Source organism: Carya illinoinensis, chromosome 15 (genome assembly GCF_018687715.1).
Source record: "Carya illinoinensis cultivar Pawnee chromosome 15, C.illinoinensisPawnee_v1, whole genome shotgun sequence".
NCBI lineage: Eukaryota > Viridiplantae > Streptophyta > Magnoliopsida > Fagales > Juglandaceae > Carya > Carya illinoinensis.
The window spans coordinates 44,185,693-44,207,690 of record NC_056766.1 but is presented as its reverse complement, the minus strand read 5'-3'; the positions used below and the strand labels follow the sequence as shown (position 1 = coordinate 44,207,690).

The 21,998-nt window shown below is 37.1% G+C and overlaps 1 protein-coding gene across 1 annotated transcript; it reads left to right on the top strand.

Moving 5' to 3' along the window:
- The first annotated feature begins 15,529 nt into the window (after positions 1–15,529).
- Positions 15,530–20,448, top strand: LOC122295680 (class V chitinase-like). Its single transcript, XM_043104760.1, has 2 exons — positions 15,530–16,673; positions 19,965–20,448. Exons 1-2 carry the CDS (start codon positions 15,605–15,607, stop codon positions 20,183–20,185), a joined length of 1,290 nt encoding a protein of 429 aa, XP_042960694.1. The 5' UTR covers positions 15,530–15,604; the 3' UTR covers positions 20,186–20,448.
- Positions 20,449–21,998: the final 1,550 nt, after the last annotated feature.

Below are 21,998 nucleotides of genomic sequence, written 5' to 3'. Positions count from 1 at the left end.
ACCTTGGATTAGCTCACTCGGGTCAGGCACAAACCCGGTTATTCCTAGCCGGGTTGCAGGCCTACTAGTTATGATTTGTGTAGTACTAAATACGTTTTGAAGATATGTTAAGCTTTTGAAAGTGTTCTATACGACATTGCCATTTCCATTTCCATGTATTTGATTAATGGCATTTTTGTAATTATTGATTAATGGCAAACTTGTAATTTTATATATAAAGGCAAGGATGCCTTCTTGAGAAGAAGAGCACAATTTCACTTTACCAAAATCTAGAAGCTGCGATCCAGGGGGAGAGAAACGAAGGGGTTTTCAAACCCTAGTTTTATAAAGATCAAATTGGAGCTTGAAGAGATGATCAAATGTGTTTTTATGGTGAGGTTTCGTTAGAGGATAATATAAAGAAGCCAATCCATATTTTGTATGGTGATCAACGGTTGTTAGTGATTATAAACTCAAGTTTTTGATGCATTCTTCAATAATTAAGACTCCTAGACTGTTCCTGCCTTGGATGTAGACCATTAGGGTCAAACCACGTAATTTCTTGTGTTGGTTTTGCATTTCTTTTATTATTCTTGCTTTTATTTTGCTCTTTCATGAGTATATACTGTGATTTTGGATTTCTAACTTGTTTAAAATAGAAAACTAAACCGATCATGTTAATCATATAATTTCTTGGAGTTTTGATTATCTCTTGTTCAAATTAATTGCATATTACAACCAGTTATATTAATTTGATTCTTTGAGTATTTGTTTGTGAGAGGGTTGAAAATATAACAATATATATTATAATCAAGAAAAAGACATGAGAACATTGATCATCATCTTGTACAATTGGTCACACGATTAACCTTATTGATGATGATAATAATAATACACGATTCTATAATAATAATAATAATATTACAAACAACGTACGTACACAGCATGATAGGCAGCTAGACATTGGCCTTATTGTTCATAATGCAAGCAGCTTGAAAAAGCAGTGGTTCTACACAACACTACACCTAGAGGGGGGTGAATAGGTGTAATCTAATTTTTATGGCCTTTTGAAAATTAATCAAACAAGCAGTTAATAAATAAATTAAATAACACAAATAATCAACACATGATTTTGTTTACGGAGTGGAAACTCATTTGAAGAACATCTTCAAAATCTAAAACCACTTCGGGTGTAAGACACCACCTCAAATCCACTATAGAAACTTTAGTTTGTTACAACCAATTTAGAGACACTCACAAAACCTTTGTAGTAGCTAAACTTGGCTTGCAACACCACGAGTGACCCACTCGATCTCTACACGCATGTAGTGTCGGAACTCCGACCTTCCTATAGCTTCCCACGAGAACCTCATGATCTCTGCATCAACGGCAGCTCCGGACTCTTCCGGCCAACAAAAATGTCCACTTCAATGGACTCAAGTAAGAGTTGATTTTGTGTGTTTTGTGGTGGAGAAGTGTTTATCCAAGAGAGAATCAACCAAATGGGGGAGAGGTTGCTCTAAGAAGTTCTTGGAGGCCCTTAGGGTTTTTGCTCTGATTCTCCACACATAGAACAGAAGTTAACATGTTCTATTTATAGTTCCATCAAATGAGGCGTTCAAAACCCTACATTGTAAGTGATCTGGAACATTGGCTCGAGCGAAGTGTCGAGCGAAGGTCGAGCGCCACAATCTGCCAAAGTTCGCTCGAGCGCACCGTCGAGCGAGTATCGAGCGGTCGACTCTGCATGAGTTCACTCGAGCTCAGTGTCGAGTGAGGGTCGAGCGGTTGAATCTGCCTGAGTTCGCTCAAGCTCAGTGTCGAGCGAGGGTCGAGCGACACACTCCGCCTGGGCTCGCTCGAGCTCAATGTCGAGCGAGGGTCGAGCGGTGCAATCTGCCCAAGTTCGCTCGAGCACTCTGTCGAGCGAGGGTCGAGCGAAGTCACTTTCTTTTGACCAATAATGAGCACTTCAAGCCTTTCCGCAACAATACTAGTTACAACACCATTTTACACAGGTTTTCACAAGAATATGCCAATACGCTCATTTTTCCCTCAACAATCTCCCCCTTTGGCATTTCTGTGACAAAACCTCTAACCTATACATATGACTTAATCCTAGCAAACCCAACTAGATCCATATTCTTGAACATGTTGAAATATTTCTGCACACGCTTAGCAAACGGTTAAACATACCCATTCACATATGCACAAAAACGTATTTGCAATTCTCAAATCATAATTCATGAACTTTCATGTCAAGTACAGGTTTTAGAAAAGAAATATTTCATTAAGCAACAAATCATAGATTGAGTTCAAGAAACATTAGTCAAACAATCAGCAGCTAACAAGAGATATAAATCAACAGACATAACCAAAAGCTGCTGTTCCCCCAAACAAAAAAATGTGTTAGTACAAGTAACACTCCCCCTGAGTTAATACTGTACTACTCCCCCTCAACAATATCTCCCCCTTTTTGTCACAAGAGGCCAAGGGTCTCAATCATCACCATCGGCATCCTCATCATCCTTATTGAGCTGCCTCTTGATGTTGTTGAAGCGTTGAGTCACAAGTTGCTGCAGGTTATCAACTTTCACCTCAAGGCTGTCGAACCGGGCGTCAAGGCGAGCTAGATACTCAAGTACCTGCTGAAGACTGGGCTCCGACGAACCGGGAGCTGAGGAAGATGGCTGAGAGCTGGATGGAGCCGAGGTAGACGGCTGAGAACTAGATGGTCGAGAGCTCGAAGGCTGAGAGGAGGGAGCGGGAGGGTGCTCAACACTGATAGGCTGTGGAGTTGTGTGAGCACGACTCAGCTGGACCGTCCTACGACCAATAGGAGCCTTAAGTGCAACTCTAGGCTCCTGAGGATGGAAAGCAACAGATTGGGAGAGAGCTAGTCGGGTGATTAAACACGGTAAGGGCAAACCAGTCCGTGTTTTGGAGGACCGATACGCCTCAACAATAACCCGACACAAAAGACTTCCTAGATCAATGGAGACACCATTGATCAAGGCATACAGCAGACGGGCACGGTCAAGACCCACATCACTATTATGACCAGTAGGATCTAAGTTCGTAAGAACAATCCTACTCAGAATGAGGTGATCAGGGGTAAAACGAGCAGTTGAAATAGGGGTTGTCCCTTCCCAACTACTAGGTCGACCACAAAGACAACTAGCAATGACTTGTGGACTGGGAGGAGATGTCCGTGAGTAAGGAAACTCAGGATAGGACACACGAGGGGCATCTAGCAGAGTCGCTATCATGCCCAGAGTTACTCAGAAAACAACGTTCCGAAGACTGACTTCAAACGAGTCATCAACAGACACGTCATGTATGTTGGAGTAAAACTCCCTAACCAACTCCACAGAAGGAGTGGGATGACCAGTGGTCAATGCTTGCCACTGACGAGACTCAAAGATGCGGGGAATGATAGTCTCGGTAAGCTCACCTAAAACCACTTCACGCTCGACTATGGGAGTACGATGCGAGAAGTTCTAAGAATATAACTCTTGGGCTCGGACACTATGGAAGTGAGCTTGAGCAGGTGCAGGGGGTTTTGGCGAGGACGAACTCGTCGAGACATGGTTTCAGCTGTAGACAGAGTCAACGACGTTAGACAAGGCTAAGGCAATGTGAAGACGTGATGAATGCATGCATGCTGACACAACAATGCCACTCGACAATGTAAAACTTGGTGCATGCCCTATGCCGCTCTTCATTTTGCAAAAACAATGATAAATGCCTAGTCCAACTCATGTGCATGATCAACATGCATGCTAATGCCAACCCATGTGCATGACTCTAATGCAATGACAACCCACATGCAAAGCCATTTGCAAGCCAATGCCACAATCTAAACCAAAAAACCTTCAAACCCAATGCAATCCTAGTTAAACGATGTCCCAAACCTAGGATAGACATAAAATAGATATGGGGACAATGCTATGCCAATGCATGATGAAAAAGAGAATACAAGCTTCATTTAGGCATTTTATCGAGCACTTGGAGTGCATCCAAGTGGGAAACTCGGGCATAAGCCCATGGGAGTTCCAAAAACTGCCTAAATACACTCAAAACCCAACAATGGCTACACAATAGCCTCAATAAACCAAAAGAAACGGAACAATTTCAAGAAAAACCTTCAAAAACCCCCAATCCGAACACCATATTCAAACTACACGGAAATACCCAAAATAAAATCACCAAATCATGAAAATACACAAGAGAAAGGGTTTTACCTTGATTTGGAGATGATTTCGGAAGTAAAAATACTCGATTAAACAAAGAAATTTGAGAAAAGTGGAAGAAAATCGCACGGGAGGGAGAAAAGAGCACGAAACAGAGCAGTCTGCTCGAGCGGCTCGAGCGGCGCTCGAGTTTTATAACAGTCGTTCGCTCGAGCGAACTTAAAACCCTTGAGCGGCTGTCGAGCGTGTTTCGCTCGAGCGGAGTCGAGCGAGTGTCGAGCGAGACCACCAGAAAATCACATTTTGCCCAGTTTTGAAGTACACAACACTCACATGACTTGGACAAATATTGGGAATGTCAATTTTCACACCAAGAGTACATATCAAATGTAGAGGAGCATCATATTCCCATAAAACACGCAGTGAAAAACAAAGTATCACAAGTAATATAGACGTGCGTGTTTAAAGCGGTCCTTGCTCAATCAAGAAATTTCAACCGTAAGGCGTGAGCGGGGTTGGGCTGAACATGAAACCATAAGTGCTTGGGAAGCTCATTCAAGATACAGAAAGTCAAACCCAATGCTGCTAGGACCTGAATCTTTCTGTTTAAATACTTGTTTCAGTATGTTCAAGAAAACAGAAAACTCATTCTGTTTTTCACCTTTATATATATATATATATATATAATAACTTCACTTTTTCTTTTCCTTTTGAGATATCATATTTTTGCACATGCAAACCATGATGAGGTCATCTAGCCCGTGGTCAATTCTGTATGAAGGTAGAGCTTCCTACCACTTTTGATTGCCTCCCCAATAAACTCACAAGTGGTGAAATGTTAATTGACCGAGTTTGGAGTGAAGTGTGTGATGCCAGTCACAGATTACAAGAGATACTCATGTTTCAAACCTTTGTAAAACATAGGTATATGATACAAATCTCAAAAGACACATGCACCTTGATTTTAGAATTAACAACCCCACTAATATATAGCGCAATCATGGAGTGCATGTACAAGCAACAAACAATGACAAAGAAACTAGACAACAACAAAAAATCAAACAACAACAAAGTAAAACAAAAATGCATGTAATGTATGTAATGCATGTAATGTATACCTGTCAGTCTACAGCACCAAAACCATGTGAGACTCGCGTCTTTCCCTTTTGGATGATCCACCTTGGTATCCATTTTCTTGAGAAGGGCTTCTCAATTCTCTTGGTGTGCCTCTTAAGCTCAAAACAGTTTGGTCGGATGTGACCAATCTTACCACAATGATGACACACGGGGCTTGCTTTGTGAGCTCTTTGTCTCAAGAAGGTTGAGACATTCTTGGAGTCATTCATGTAATTCTTACCCCTTTCAGAAGGATAAGCAGTTCTACTCTTAACGAATGCAGGAGCATGCACAAAGTGACTCATTAATTTAAAACAATTTGGTCTAATATGGCCTAGCTTCCCACAATGATGACATATGGGGCTCACGTTGCGAGCTCCTTGTCTTTTGGGAGGAGGAACAGACTTTTGCACTTGCACAGGCTTCTTACCCTTTTCAGATGGATGAGCCTTCCTTTTCTCAGTCATTTCAGGAACAAACACTGTGGTTCTCACATTTTTACCGAAGGCTTTTGAGCTTGAATGAGCATCAGGATTCTCTTCAAAATAGCCTAAACCACTTTTATCACTAGAGGACTTTCCTAGACCTAGGAGTTTGTCAAGCTGGTTTGTCCCAATGGATAATTTCTGCAACTTAGTATTTAACCAAGTTAGCTCATTTTCATGAGTTGTCACTTTATCTTCCAAAGTCACATTCCTCTTTTGCAACTCATCTGTTAGACCAATGGCTTCTCTTAGTTTGCCCTGAAGTCCTTCATTTTCTCTTTTGCATAAATCTATTTCCTCAATATGTGCTTTATTGAGTTTCCTCAATTTCACACATTCCTTATACAACTTCTCATAGATTTCCTGCAAGTCATCTTCATCCCTGGATTCGTTTTCAGAAACACTCTCAATTTCAACCACAGATTCACTGCTATGACTTTTTCCTGCAACAGAGGAAGTGAAAGCCATGTAGTTGAAATTTTTCCTCCTGGGAGAACTCTCTTGTGAGTCACTTGACTCAGACTCACTATCAGTCAAGGAAGCAGCATTAGCTTTCTCTTTGGCCTTTTTGTAATTCGCACACTCAAGTCGAATGTGACCAAAACTATGACATTCATGGCACTGAATATTGTCATTGACAGCTCTAGTTTCTCGCTTATACCTCCCTTCTCGGTTTTCTGAACTAGAACCTCCATTGAAACCCTTGAACCTTCTCTTCTCTTGTCTTGGGTTTTTCTGGGCAAACATCTTCCTGAATTTTTTAGCATAAAAAGCTATCTCCTTGTCACTCATGGCAAGTTCATCAGAAGATTCACCAGACTCTTCTCTAATAGCATTGAGGGCTATGGACTTGTTTTTCTTATCCATAGGAAGAGTATGTTCATAGGTTTGTAAGGAACCCACCAACTCTTCAATTCTCATGTTGTCCAAGTCTTTGCTTTCTTCTATAGCAGTGACTTTGGGACGAAACCTCTCAGGAAGAGATCTAAGGACTTTTCTCACAATTCTGTCCTCAGGAATTCTATCCCCTAAATTAAAACGAGAATTGACAATATCATTAAGTTTGCTATAGAAGCCATCAAAAGTTTCATTATCCTTCATCCTAAGTTCTTCAAAGTTGGTGGTCAGCATTTGAAGTTTAGAATTCTTTACAGCCTTGGTACCTTTATGGGTAACCTCAAAAATGTCCCATGCCTCTTTGCAATTTTCACACATGGAGATTCTCTTGAACTCCTCCTGGGACACGGCCATGAATATCGCATTCAGGCCTCTGCTATTCCAACTACACTTGTTGACTTCATCCCTAGAGTAATTTTCCACACCCTTGGGGGTTTTGACTCCCTCAATGAATACAACCGGTTGTTTCCATCCCTTTGTTATGGAAGCCCACACTCGTTCATCCACAGACTTAAGGAAAGCTCTCATTCGAACCTTCCAATACGCATAGTTACTTCCATCAAAAAATGGTGAAGATATGAGTGATTGAAACCTATCCATTTAAACCACTACAGCAGGATCACACTCAGGAACTAAATCCTAGCGGAGTGAACCCGCTCTGATACCAATTGAAAAAGCAGTGGTTCTACACAACACTACACCTAGAGGGGGGTGAATAGGTGTAATCTAATTTTTATGGCATTTTGAAAATTAATCAAACAAGCAGTTAATAAATAAATTAAATAACACAAATAATCAACACATGATTTTGTTCACGGAGTGGAAACTCATTTGAAGAACATCTTCAAAATCTAAAACCACTCCGGGTGTAAGACACCACCTCAAATCCACTATAGAAACTTTAGTTTGTTACAACCAATTTAGAGACACTCACAAAACCTTTGTAGTAGCTAAACTTGGCTTGCAACACCACGAGTGACCCACTCGATCTCTACACGCATGTAGTGTCGGAACTCCGACCTTCCTATAGCTTCCCACGAGAACCTCTCGATCTCTGCATCAATGGCAGCTCCAGACTCTTCCGGCCAACAAAAATGTCCACTTCAATGGACTCAAGTAAGAGTTGATTTTGTGTGTTTTGTGGTGGAGAAGTGTTTATCCAAGAGAGAATCAACCAAATGGGGGAGAGGTTGCTCTAAGAAGTTCTTGGAGGCCCTTAGGGTTTTTGCTCTGATTCTCCACACATAGAACATAAGTTAACATGTTCTATTTATAGTTCCCATCAAATGAGGTGTTCAAAACCCTACATTGTAAGTGACTGGAACATTGGCTCGAGCGAAGTGTCGAGCGCCACAATCTGCCAAAGTTCGCTCGAGCGCACCGTCGAGCGAGTATCGAGCGGTCGACTCTGCCTGAGTTCGCTCGAGCTGAGTGTCGAGCGAGGGTCGAGCGGTTGAATCTGCCTGAGTTCACTCGAGCTCAGTGTCGAGCGAGGGTCGAGCGACACACTCCGCCTGGGTTCGCTCGAGCTCAATGTCGAGCGAGGGTCGAGCGGTTGAATCTGCCTGAGTTCGCTCGAGCTGCATGTCGAGCGAGGGTCGAGCGGTGCAATCTGCCCAAGTTCGCTCGAGCGCTCTGTCGAGCGAGGGTCGAGCGAAGTCACTTTCTTTTGACCAATAATGAGCACTTCAAGCCTTTCCGCAACAACACTTGTTACAACACCATTTTACACAGGTTTTCACAAGAATATGCCAATACGCTCATTTTTCCCTCAACACAGCTTATAATATTTTACATACATTAACAGAAACAGTATTAGTACTAGTATCAACAGTAATACTAGTAGTAGTACTAGTAGTACTAGTTCTAGTGTTTTGATCAGACTTTTGCTGATGAGCACCAATCATCATTGATTTGTCTATTGTTGACTCCTGCATAATTTCGCTCGAATTATTAATCGCATTATCCCGTACTGCATTTGAAGCTACGAAAAGAAAGAGAAATTATGTTCATTAGAAAATAAAAAATAAAATTCTCAGAAAATAGAGCTAACTAGAGCTAGGATATATATATTTATAGAGATTCTTGTTAACCCAACATTTGGCTTTGGTTAAAATTTATTTACAAAAGTTATCATCACAAACGACCTAACAGGCCGTACGTACGTAGGCGTTTATAATCAATGAAGATATGTAGAACTAAGGTAGAATATAGAGATCATGATCACTCATCATGTAACAGGCCGAAGTTGGAAACCTGCCGGCCAGTTTAATTTTGATGATTTGCTTAATGGGGCTTGCGAAATTCTATCGAGTTTCATTTACACCACGTAAGTACTCCGTGTCTTACAAAAGTACTATATTAATGAAAATGAAAACACCAATTATGTGTATTTTTTAGTATAGTTCATATGGAAATTAATTAAGCTTCTACAGTAGCGGTATATTGTTGGGTGTGTAAAAAATAAAGTTTATAAATAGATTTTCTCAATTCTAAAAGCATTTATAATTACCATTTTTTAAGAAACACATGCATGATATACTAAGGTGATCACTTTTTTATTTTATATGAGATTGTAAAGTTTTTTTTTTCCCCAATAAACTAGATTTAATAAATCACATTTAGCCACTTTTAAACTATCTAATTTCCGCTTGGGAGTATTCTTTCTCGTAGAGGCTCTTCCCCTGCCTAAGTGTTAATTTGATCTTAAAGCAAGCTAGCTACTTTTACCGCACAAAACTACGTATATATAACATAATTAAATGAGCATTAATTCACAATCCGGCCATCTAACATCCTCGTTTATAATGTGTTCATGTGCGTCATGCACGTACGTGTACAAATAGCATATGAGGCTCTAGATCGATCATGACATCGAACCTAGCCTGCACCTTAATGAGGGTGGATATTGCATGTCAATGGATCTTATCTAAAATCAATGTGCATGTATTTTGTCAAAGCTAGGAAGTTTCTTACACGTTTAATTAGTTTTTTTACAAATAATTGTTTAAAACAAATTCACAATTCAACAACTTTGAAATATAATCTTATCACGATTTAATTGCCAAGAAATCGTGGGTTTTTATTTGTTCCAGTCCACAACTCTTTAATTTTGTTTCCCATTGATCCAACTCTGTATCTTCCGATTGTTTACACTAAATTTCCATAGAAAAAGAAAGGGACCTTTTTATCTTACATGACTGATCATGATCATCAAGTAATTAATGTTAACTCTCATACGTAAGGTTAGGTAGGTAAATCTTGGAGGTCGACGTTCCATGCATGGATCATGCTATCCCATATAAATGACTTGGGACGTTTTGCTACATTATTGTTCACACAACAGTCCTGCATATTGTTGATCGAAATAAAGAAAAATCAATATGCAAATATATATATATATATATATGTTTAATGACATATAAATATACTACTAATATATATATATATATATATATATGGATAACAAAATACTACTAATAATAAAGTTTAGTGTTTGGAGTATTTTTTTTAAAGACCATAATCTAATTTCATGCATTAATACCATTAATTTGAACACAAGAAAACAATTTTCCATAATTTTAGTCTCAATATTTATTAGATTTACTAATTATTACTATTGGACTCATTCATTGATCATCGTGTATTAAATAATCAAAAGCTCTTGTGTGGACGTACGTTTATAAGCATTTAGCTTAAGGGAAACTGGAGAGATAACTAACAATTAACGTATAGATTGCAAATTATTTGAATTTTAATTTGCTGTATATGAATGTTCACATGACAAGATCTAGCACTCGCATATAACGTTTACATTATGATGTGAGGTACTCTTCGATTAGTCCATGTATATCTCTCATCGTTCACGTCAATTCTTAATGAAATTATTTTCCACATGATCAGTCTACATCATTTACATGCATCATGATTGAGATCGAGCCTCATGTGATCTCATGCGGGCGTGATGCACGAAATGTGGGTTGGACGAAATGTGAATATTCAATGCTCATCACGCAGTATCCCTAGCCTGCACGGTACCTTAATTAGGGTGGATATTGTAAATGGATCTTATCTAAAATCAATGTGCATGTATTTTGTCAAAGGTAGTTTGTTTTCAGAGAATAAACACGTTTAATTAATTTAAAACAAATAATTTCGGATTACAAAAAATCTCGAAGCTGTATTCTTAAAAATCAGTAACTAATGGCAACTGGACTAAAGGAAATTAGGTTTCGTTTAGTTACACAAATGAGATGAAATGAGAAATATGTGAATAGTAGTAAGAGATTTTGTGAATAGTAGTGATCAAATAGTTTGAGTTAATATATTTTATGGGATTTTGCGAAATGAGAGAGAAAAAGTTGAATACAAAAATTATAAAATTAAATGAGGGTTAGAAAATTATTAATTTCTAATATTTATTTATTGGTTTTTGGATTTGCAAAAGTTGAATTATTTTTTGTGTTTTGTTTTATTTTTGTATGGACAATATAGGATGTTTACTAAGTTTAATTAATTATGCATCATGTCTTTCTTTTATAAATTAATTGTTGATTACTATTATTAATTCTTTAATTGATTAAATGTTTTATTAAAATAGTGTTACTGTTCGAACGTTAACTGACCGTTCGAAACTTAGTGACTTAAATGCTCCAACGGTAAATTAGTTTCCTGCGAACGACCTGCTAATTGTTTCCCCAAATGCAAATGATTATTTCACTAGGGAAGAAATTTATTATCCCTAAGTAAACCGTTCGAACATGTTCAAACGGGAAGCATGTTTCAGAATTCTTTTGGAACGAAATCAGAAATTCATCTTTACATCTTACATTTTGGGATGATTTTCATTTCATTCCAAAGAACAATCGTCCCAAAAGCTCGAAATTGTTGTAGCGAATGACCTCGATTATTCACATTGCTCCCAACATGAACCTCATGAATGCAGAAAATATGGCCAGGTGGATTGTCTTGCAAAAGATCACACGTATAGCTACAAGGTGAAAATTTCCCAAGAATTACAAGGTCGAAAAGAAAACAGTACTAAAATGTACGTATTGTCCAAATATTGATCTGATCTTAAAGAAAGAATGCTACTTTTACCGCACAAAACTACGTATAACATAATTAAATGAGCATTAATTCACAATCCGGCCATCTAACATCCTCGTTAATGTGTTCATGTGCGTCACGTACGTGTACATATAACATATGAGGCTCTAGATCGATGATGACATTGTAGTGATCATATAACATGTGCGGCCGACAAGAAATTAAGCCATCAGGTACATCAAATTAATGGACTAATCGAAGAGTACTTCGATACCTCTCATATTATAGATTAAAATTATAACAATAAGGGTGGTACTACTTTCAATATGTTTAAAACAAATTATCCCAACTCCCAAGTAGCCTATTTAGCCGACTAATATAACAAATTTCTTTACGTAGGTACCAAAACAGGAGACCACCTCCAGACTCAAAGTAGATATGCATTATTAATTTATCCTTAAGTACTATAGTATTCGTTTCACTACAAGAAATCAGGCATTTTTTAACGCAAAAAATTGTCACAAAAATCTCTAAAAATCGCTACATATTTTAAGTTTGCTACTATTTCGATGAAACTAAGTGTTCACTTTTGATCAATTTCAGGGATCAACAAAAATCGTCAGTAAAATAATATTACCAGTGATTTTTTTTTGCCGCAGATCACTAAAAAAAAAAACGTTGGGAATGGTATGACCCATTTACAGATAAATCGTTGAGAAAAGTCAATTGCAGCTATATGCATCGTCGCAAAAGCTGTAGAAATCGCCGGAAATGACTCTTGATTTTTCCTAACGGTGTAGAACTATCGTTGCTCGAAAATATTTCCAACGGGTTTTTGTCACCGCAAATAGACCTAAAATAGCTGCAAATATGTGTCAAAGGCAATGATTGTTCTCTTCGTCGCAATTGAATTTATTTCCAATGCAAAGAAATTGCTGGAATAGGTCAATTGCATCGATTATTCACATCGCTTCAATGACGTTGATTAGTCACATCGCTCCCAGCATGAACATGCATTAAGATAATATTGCCAGGTGGATTTTCTTGCAGAAGATCATGTATAGTCACAAGGTCGAAATTTCCCAAGAATTAGCATGTCTGGCCGGGGTAGATAGTTTCTAACTAAAGATATTGATCGATCTGTTGTTACAAGCTGGTCTTCCCTACGTTAGATGTTTATTAATTATTAAAATGAACGTCTCGAAAAAAAAGATTTATAAAATGTACGTTTTGTCCTAAGCGTTGATCTGATCTTAGAGCAAGCTAGCTACTTTTACCGCACAAAACTACGTATATATAACATAATTAAATGAGCATTAATTCACAATCCGGCCATCTAACATCCTCGTTTATAATGTGTTCATGTGCGTCATGCACGTACGTGTACAAATAACATATGAGGCTCTAGATCGATCATGGCATCTAACCTTAAATATTCACAATTCAACAACTTAGACTTGTACCTTAACTGTGAATATTTAATACTCATCATGCAGTATCCCCAGCCTGCACCTTAATGAGGGTGGATATATATTGTCAATGGATGTTATCTAAAATCAATGTGCATGTATTTTGTCAAAGCTAGGAAGTTTCTTACACGTTTAACTAGTTCTTTTACAAATAATTGTTTAAAACAAATTAACAATTCAACAACTTTGAAATATAATCTTATCACGATTTAATTGCCAAGAAATCGTGGGTTTTTATATATATGTTCCAGTCCACAACTCTTTAATTTTGTTTCCCATTGATCGAACTCTGTATTTTCCCATTGTTTACACTAAATTTCGATAGAAAAAGAAAGGGAACTTTTATTTTACATGACTGATCATGATGATCAAGTAATTAGTGTTAACTCTCATACGTAAGGTTAGGTAGGTCAATCTTCGAGGTCGACGTTCCTTGCATGGATCATGCTATCCCACTTATAAATAATTTTATCTACCATTCAATAACTTAGACAGCTTGTACCATCATATATAAATGACTCAGACATTTTGCTACATTATTGTTCACACAACAGTCGTGCATATTGTTGATTGAAATAAAGAAAAATCAATATGCAAATATATACATATATATATATATATTTTTAATGACATATAAATATACTACTAATATATATATATATGGATCTTATCTAAAATCAATGTGCATGTAATTTGTCAAAGGTAGTTTGTTTTAAAGAATAAACACTTTTAATTAATTTAAAACAAATAATTTCGGATTACAAAAAATCTCAAAGCTATATTCTTAAAAAGTAGTAATTAACCACAATTGGACTAGAGGGAATTAGGTTTCATTTAGTTACACAAATGAGATGACATCGAACCTATTAAAAGAGGTGTGAACCTAATTCCCTCTAGTAAACCCATCGAACATACGTGTGATCTTTTGCAAGACATTAATTACTACTTTTTAAGAATATAGCTTCGAGATTTTTTGTAATCCGAAATTATTTGTTTTAAATTAATTAAACGTGTTTATTCTCTGAAAACAAACTACCTTTGACAAAATACATGCACATTGATTTTAGATAAGATCCATTTTCAATATCCACCCTAATTAAGGTACCGTGCAGGCTAGGGATACTGCGTGATGAGCATTGAATTTTCACAATTCGTCCAACCCACATTTTGTGCATCACGCCCGCATGAGATCACATGAGGCTCGATCTCAATCATGATGCATGTAAATGATGTAGACTGATCATGTGGAAAATAATTTCATTAAGAATTGACGTGAACGATGAGAGATCTACATGGACTAATCGAAGAGTACCTCACATCATAATGTAAACGTTATATGCGAGTGCTAGATCTTGTCATATGAACATTCATATACAGCAAATTAAAATTCAAATAATTTGCAATGTATACGTTAATTATTAGTTATCTCTCCAGTTTCCCTTAAGCTAAAAGCACATAAACGTACGTCCACACAAGAGCTTTTGATTATTTAATACACGATGATCAATGAATGAGTCCAATAGTAATAATTAGTAAATCTAATAAATATTGAGACTAAAATTATGGAAAATTGTTTTCTTGTGTTCAAATTAATGGTATTAATGCATGAAATTAGATGATGGTCTTTAAAAAAAATACTCCAAACACTAAACTTTATTATTAGTAGTATTTTGTTATCCATATATATATATATATTAGTAGTATATATATATGTCATTAAACATATATATATATATATATGTTTGCATATTGATTTTTCTTTATTTCAATCAACAATATGCAGGACTGTTTTTTTTTTTTTTTTGATAGAAACATAATGATAACAATATGCAGGACTGTTGTGTGAACAATAATGTAGCAAAAAGTCCCAAGTCATTTATATGGGATAGCATGATCCATGCATGGAACGTCGACCTCCAAGATTTACCTACCTAACCTTACGTATGAGAGTTAACATTAATTACTTGATCATCAAGATCAGTCATGTAAGATAAAAAGGCCCCTTGCTTTTTCTATGGAAATTTGGTGTAAACAATCGGAAAATACTGATGAGTTCGATCAATGGGAAACCAAATTTAACAAATCAGATCATGTAAGATAAGATTATATTTCTAAGTTGTTGAATTGTGAATTTGTTTTAAACAATTATTTGTAAACAAACTAATTAAACGTGTAAGAAATTTCCTAGCTTTGACAAAATACATGCACATTGATTTTAGATAACATCCATTGACAAAATACATGCACATACATTGAATTTGATTTTAAATTAATATGCATGCGGCCTTGTTTCTTTATGGGTTTGAAAAGGCTATAAATACGCACGCATACATGGCTAGCAACTACCACTACTCGTACCCCCAAACACAAAAAAAAAATATAGTAACTACACCTGCTTCGCCTTTCCCTCGATTGAATGGCTTCCAGTGCTAGTCCTGTCGTCGTGAAAGCTGGCTATTGGTTTTTCGGGCCTGACTTGAACCGGCAAATAGCAGAAATACCTTCCGAACTCTTCACACATCTTTATGCTGGCTTTGCCGTGGTCAACAGTGATACTGGCGGGGTGACCTTTCCTCCCGAATACGAGGAACAATTCCAAACCTTCCCCGACACGGTTCGAGTACGAAACCCTTCGGTGAAAACTCTTTTATCCATCGGTGGTGACGGCACTGACCTATCTGCAGTGGTGGCAAGCAGTGATAAGCGTAAGAATCTCATAACGGAGTCCATAGATCTAGCCAAGAAGTTCCATTTCGATGGCCTGGACCTCTGCTGGCTGTACCCCTCCAAAGCCGACCAGGAGGGACCGTTTGCCTCGCTCCTCAATGAATGGCGATCTGCCCTGGACTTAGACTTCGCGGAGACAACGCAGGCAGCTAATAAGTTGCTTCTTACTGCGGCGGTGTTTCATCACCCGGGCATTCCTGATAAAGACGGTAGCATTACTTTCAATTATCTCAATCCGGCTATAATTACTGCTGTTAATGTAAAGTTGGATTGGATCAACGTACTGGCCATTGACTTCTATAGTCCCTCCAACTCACCCGAGCAGACTGGACCGGTTCATGCGTGGCGTAATCCTCGAGAGCAAAACAGGTGTGGAAGTGAAGGCATTAAAAAATGGATTGACGGAGGGATTGCGGCCAACAAATTAGTCCTCGGCCTTCCATTTTATGGCTATGAATGGATTCTAACGAATCCGAGTTCCCTTTCTGGATTCTTTGCGCCGGCTCGTGCAGCAAGTGAACTGCCCATGGCCTACAGAGATATCCTGGATGAATTCCTGAGGGGTACTTATGAAACCGTGTATGACAGCCAGTATTATGCTGTTTACTCGCATAAAATTAATGGGGACCAATGGATTGGTTATGATGATGGATTGTGCATCTTTGGAAAGGTTAGGGAGGCAATTGACCTTAAATTGGGCGGTTACTTTGCATGGCGTGTGGGCGCCGACGACAACTACTGGACTCTTTCTCGTTCAGGTAAATTAGCGGTCGATTTCCAAGTTTGTGATGCATGCATGAGTGTAGTTAATTCTTGAGTTTGACTTATTATCCAGCGGAAAATTATCACTAGATATATATGCGCTAACGTAAATGAATGAATAATATGAATTGAGATGAATCAATGAAAAAGATCTCATGAATATTCCTTGTTCTTTTTAGTATATATTACATGATATCCAGTAATTTTGTCTTGACTAGATATAGCTAGGCTGCCAAATTCCATGACATCTTGTTTGAATTTCGTAGAACTGTTCGCAAGCAATGAATATATATGCAACCTCTCTTTTCTGAAAGTCAAAGCAGCTGTATTGCCAGTATCTTGGAAACTCAAAGCAATCTGAAAAATAGAACAAGTATCTGCCACATTCTGCATTAGAGGCAGAAATATATTCCACTGATTTCGAATAGAAGGGAAACTGAACAATGCATGCACCAGATCTTCACACTTTCCATTACAGAAGCCACATACCTCCTCATTAATTAGTTTCCTCTTCTTCAGATTACATCGAGTAGGTAGACCATCCCGACAAGCCCTCCAAGCAAAAATTTTGATCTTATGAGGGACTTTCATCTTCCAAATTGCCTTCCACAAAACCTGATGTTGTCTTGCACTGGAACATTCACCCACTGAAATCTGATCACCCTGCCTTATCAGTCTATACGCAGTCCGCACACTAAACTGCCCATTTCTCTCAAGAGACACAGCCATTTGTGAGGTTGGTTTCCAGGGCATATAATAATTGTCAAATTTTCAGAAGAGACATTTGGATTGAATAGGGCTCTGACTTTTTCTACATCCCACCAATTGCTATCCCCATACAGTAAGACACTCACATTATCATCCTCATTTATGGCACCAGCATAAAAAATAGCCAAAGAGGCAACATTATACCCAGGTATCCATGGTTCCTTCCACATTTTTGCAGTCATCCCATCCCCAATCCTCCATCTACACCCTTTGAACAGCCAAGATTTAGCTTCCCAGATTCCTTTCCATGCATATGAAAGTCTTCCACCCAATTAAGATTCAAAGAAGCTACCATTAGGAAAATATCTATCCTTACAAATTTTATGTAACAGAGAGTTTTGAGAATTATGAATTCTCCATCCCTGTTTAGCAGGTAAAGCTAAATAAAAGGATTTCAAATCTTTAAAATCCAAAACCCCTTTTGCTTTAAGCTCACACATTTTCTCCCCACTAATCCAATGGATTTTCCTCGTCTCAATTTTCTGACCCTACCAAAATGTAGCCATCATGGATTCCAACATAGAACAAAGTTTAGAAGGTAACATAAAACAACTCATGGAATAAGTAAGAATAAATAAAGCTACTGCTTCAATTAATATCTCCTTACCCCCTTGGGAAAGTAACTTTTCTTTCCAGCTCTGTAATTTTTGTCAAACTTTCTGCTTAATATCAGAAAATGCACTCATTTTAGATCTGCCAATAACTGGAGGCAAATCTAAATATTTATCATACTGATTCTCACAGGATGCACCCCACATTTCCATTATCTCAGTCCTCACATCATTAGTCACATTAGAACTAAAGACCATAGATGTTTTCTCCCTATTAATACTTTGACCAGAGGCCTTTTCATAAACAATCAATAGTTCTTGCATACACCTATTCTCCACCACATTTGCTTGATAGAAGATGATACTATCATCTACAAACAACAGATTGTTCACATGAGAAGCACCCCTACAGACCTTAATACCATAAATTTTCTTCTCAGTCCCAGCCTTATGCAATAAGGAAATCAAACCCTCAGTGCACAAGTGGAAAATATAAGGGGATAAAGGATCCCCATTTCTCAAGCCTCTTGAAGGAATGATAGGACCCTTAGGTATCCCATTAATCAAAATAGAATAAGAAACCGTGGAAATGCAATTCATAATCAAGTTCACAAACTCTCTCAAATCCCATCTCCATCATGATAGCTTTTAAATAATCCCATTCAACACGGTCCTAGGCTTTACTCATATCTAATTTAAGAGACATGTATCATTTCTTTCCTACTCTTTTATGCTTCAAAAAGTGAACTAATTCATAAGCGATAAGCACATTATCAGTAATAAGATGGCCAAGAACAAAAGAACTTTGTGATTTAGATATAATGCCAAGGAGAACGTGATTTTGATAAAACTACGATGCCATACCATCTGGGTCTAGGGCTTTCAAAGGATGCATCTGTTTCAGTGCCTATACCACTTCATGTGTAGAAACTCTTGAGGCTAAAACCTCATTCATCGTACTTGTAACTCTTCCATTCAGATTATCTAAGAATTCCATAGGCCCCCTCTATTTAGCAGTAGTAAACAGCTTTGTGAAGAACTCCTGAATAATTTGATCCCTCTCATCACCACGCTTCCACACTCCATTATCATCTTGAATTTTAAGAATATGATTCCTTTTCTTCCTATTGATAACTTTAGCATGAAAAAACTTTGAATTCTGGTCACCTTCCTTTAACCACAAAGTTTTGGATCTCTAACAATATCATCTCATCCCTTCCCAACCATAAGTGAACCTCTTTTCAAGCAGCAACAAGAGCCTCATTATCAATGCTTCTAGGACAACAACATTCCATATCTTGAGGTCTTCTTTGGGCTTTCATTAAATTTTTTTTTACTCTACCAAAATGGTTTTGGTTCCACATCTGAAGTCTTTGGTCACACTCTGAGACTTTATTCACAACAGTAACCATATCAGTTCTATCCCCAACTTTCTTCCAAGTATCTCTGACAATATCTTCACAACCCTTCTCCCTTAACTACATTGCCTCAAATCTGAACATCTTAGGCCTTCTCATATAATATAAAAAAGTGATCACCTCTGTATATCATGCATGTATTTCTTAAATAATGGTAATTATAAATGCTTTTAGAATGGAGAAAATCTATTTATAAACTTTATTTTTTACACACCCATCAATATACCGCTGCTGTAGAAGCTTAATTAATTTCCATATCAACTATACTAAAAAATACATATAATTGGTGTTTTCATTTTTATTAAAGTTATAATAGGTCCAATTAATATAGTACTTTTGTAAGACACGGAATACTTATGTGTAGCAAATATTGAAACTCGATAGAATTTTGCAAGCCCCATTAAGCAAATCATCAAAATTAAACTGGCCGGCAAGTTTCCAAATTCTGGGTAAACAAGAATCTCTATATATCCTAGCTGTAGTTAGCTCTCTTTTCCGAGAATTTTATTTTCTATTTTCTAATGAACATAATTTCTCTTTCTTTTCATAGCTTCCAATGCAGTACGGGATAATGCGATTAATAATCCGAGCGAAATTACAGAGGAGTCAACAATAGACAAATCAATTATGGTTGGTGATCATCAGCAAAAGTCAGATCAAAACACTAGAACTAGTACTACTAGTACTACCACTAGTACTACTACTAGTACTACTACTACTGCTGATACTAGTACTCATACAGCTTCTATTAATATATGTAACATATTATAAGCTGCTTTCATTATGAATAATAAGGCCAATGGCTAGCTGGCTATCATGCTGTGTACGTAGAACTAGTACTACTAGTATTACCACTAGTACTACTACTACTGCTGATACTAGTACTCATACAGCTTCTATTAATATATGTAACATATTATAAGCTGCTTTCATTATGAATAATAAAGCCAATGGCTAGCTGGCTATCATGCTGTGTACGTACGTTGTTTGTAATATTATTATTATTATAGAATCATGTATTATTATTATCATCATCAATAAGGTTAATCTTGTGACCAATTGTACGAGATGATGATCGATGTTCTCATGTCTTTTTCTTGATTATAATATATATTAGATATATATTAGTTTTTAAGTTTTTGAAAGTTTTGAAATTTTAAAATGGACAACCCTCTAACACAATCTTCTCATTTACCTCCCTGCTTTTCCTCTTGTCTCCCAGTGATAGTCTGGTGGGCTGGGTCTAATCATTGTATGAGACTGGTTGAATATTATTCTATCCCATGCATATATGCAGGCCATGCACACGATTAGGCAATATTTCTGGCCACATATGCATTTGCTCGCTGATCTCATTCAACTTAATTTGCTAATTATAAATTATAACTACCCCCAATATGTTTATAAATATTCTTGGTAAAATTCCAATGATCTTTTGCAAGACATTAATCCACCCGGCCATATTATCTGCATGCACGCTCAAGCTGGGAGCTGGAAGATGATCATTTTCAAATAGGAACGTCGTAAATGAATTTGTCAGTCATGACGTTGTTGTTTCTATATATGCATGAGTTTGAAGTTTCAATCCAATCGATTGAAGGCATTCCCCACATGAATTAGCCGTAAATTAATGCACGAATTAAAAGACTAGTACTGTTAGGTATATGACTTAATATCACTTCCATTTTCCATTTAGTTCACACCAAATTTTATGATTGAAAAGCAATAATAATATTATTATATTTTCAGCCCTCTCACAAACAAATACTCAAAGAATCAAATTAATGTAACTGGTTGTAATATGCAATTAATTTGAACAAGAGATAACCAAAACTCTAAGAAATTATATGATTAATGTGATCGATTTAGTTTTCTATTTTAAACAAGTTAGAAATCCGAAATCACATTATATACTCATGAAAAATCAAAATAAAAGCAATAATAATAAAAGAAATGCAAAACCAACAAAAGAAATTATGTGGTTCGACTCTAATAATTTACATCCACGGCATGAACAATCTAGGAGTTTTTATTTTTGAAGAATTCATCAAAAACTTGAGTTTATAATCCCTTACAACCGTTGATCACCATACAAAATATGGATTAGCTTCCTCATATTATCCTATAACGAAACCACACCATAAAAACACATTTGATAATCTCTTCAAGCTCCAATTTGATCTTGATAAAACTAAGGTTTGAAAACCCCTTCGTTTCTCTCCCCCTTGATCGCAGCTTCCAGATTTTGGTAAAGTGAAATTGTGCTCCTCTTTTCACAAAGGAATACTTGCCTTTATATACAAAATTACAAGTTTGCCATTAATCAATAATTACAAAAATGCCATTAATGAAATACATGAAAATAGAAACTGCAATGTCATATAGAACACTTTCAAAAGCTTGACATATCTTCAACAAATATTTAATACTGCACAAATCATAACTAGTAGGCCTGCAACCCGACTAGGAATAACCGGTTTTGCGCCCGACCCGAGTGAGCTCATCCAAGGCGCCAAACCAACCCGACTAGACACGAACAAAATAAATACGGGTCGATCCCGTATGACCCAAACTATACCAAAAA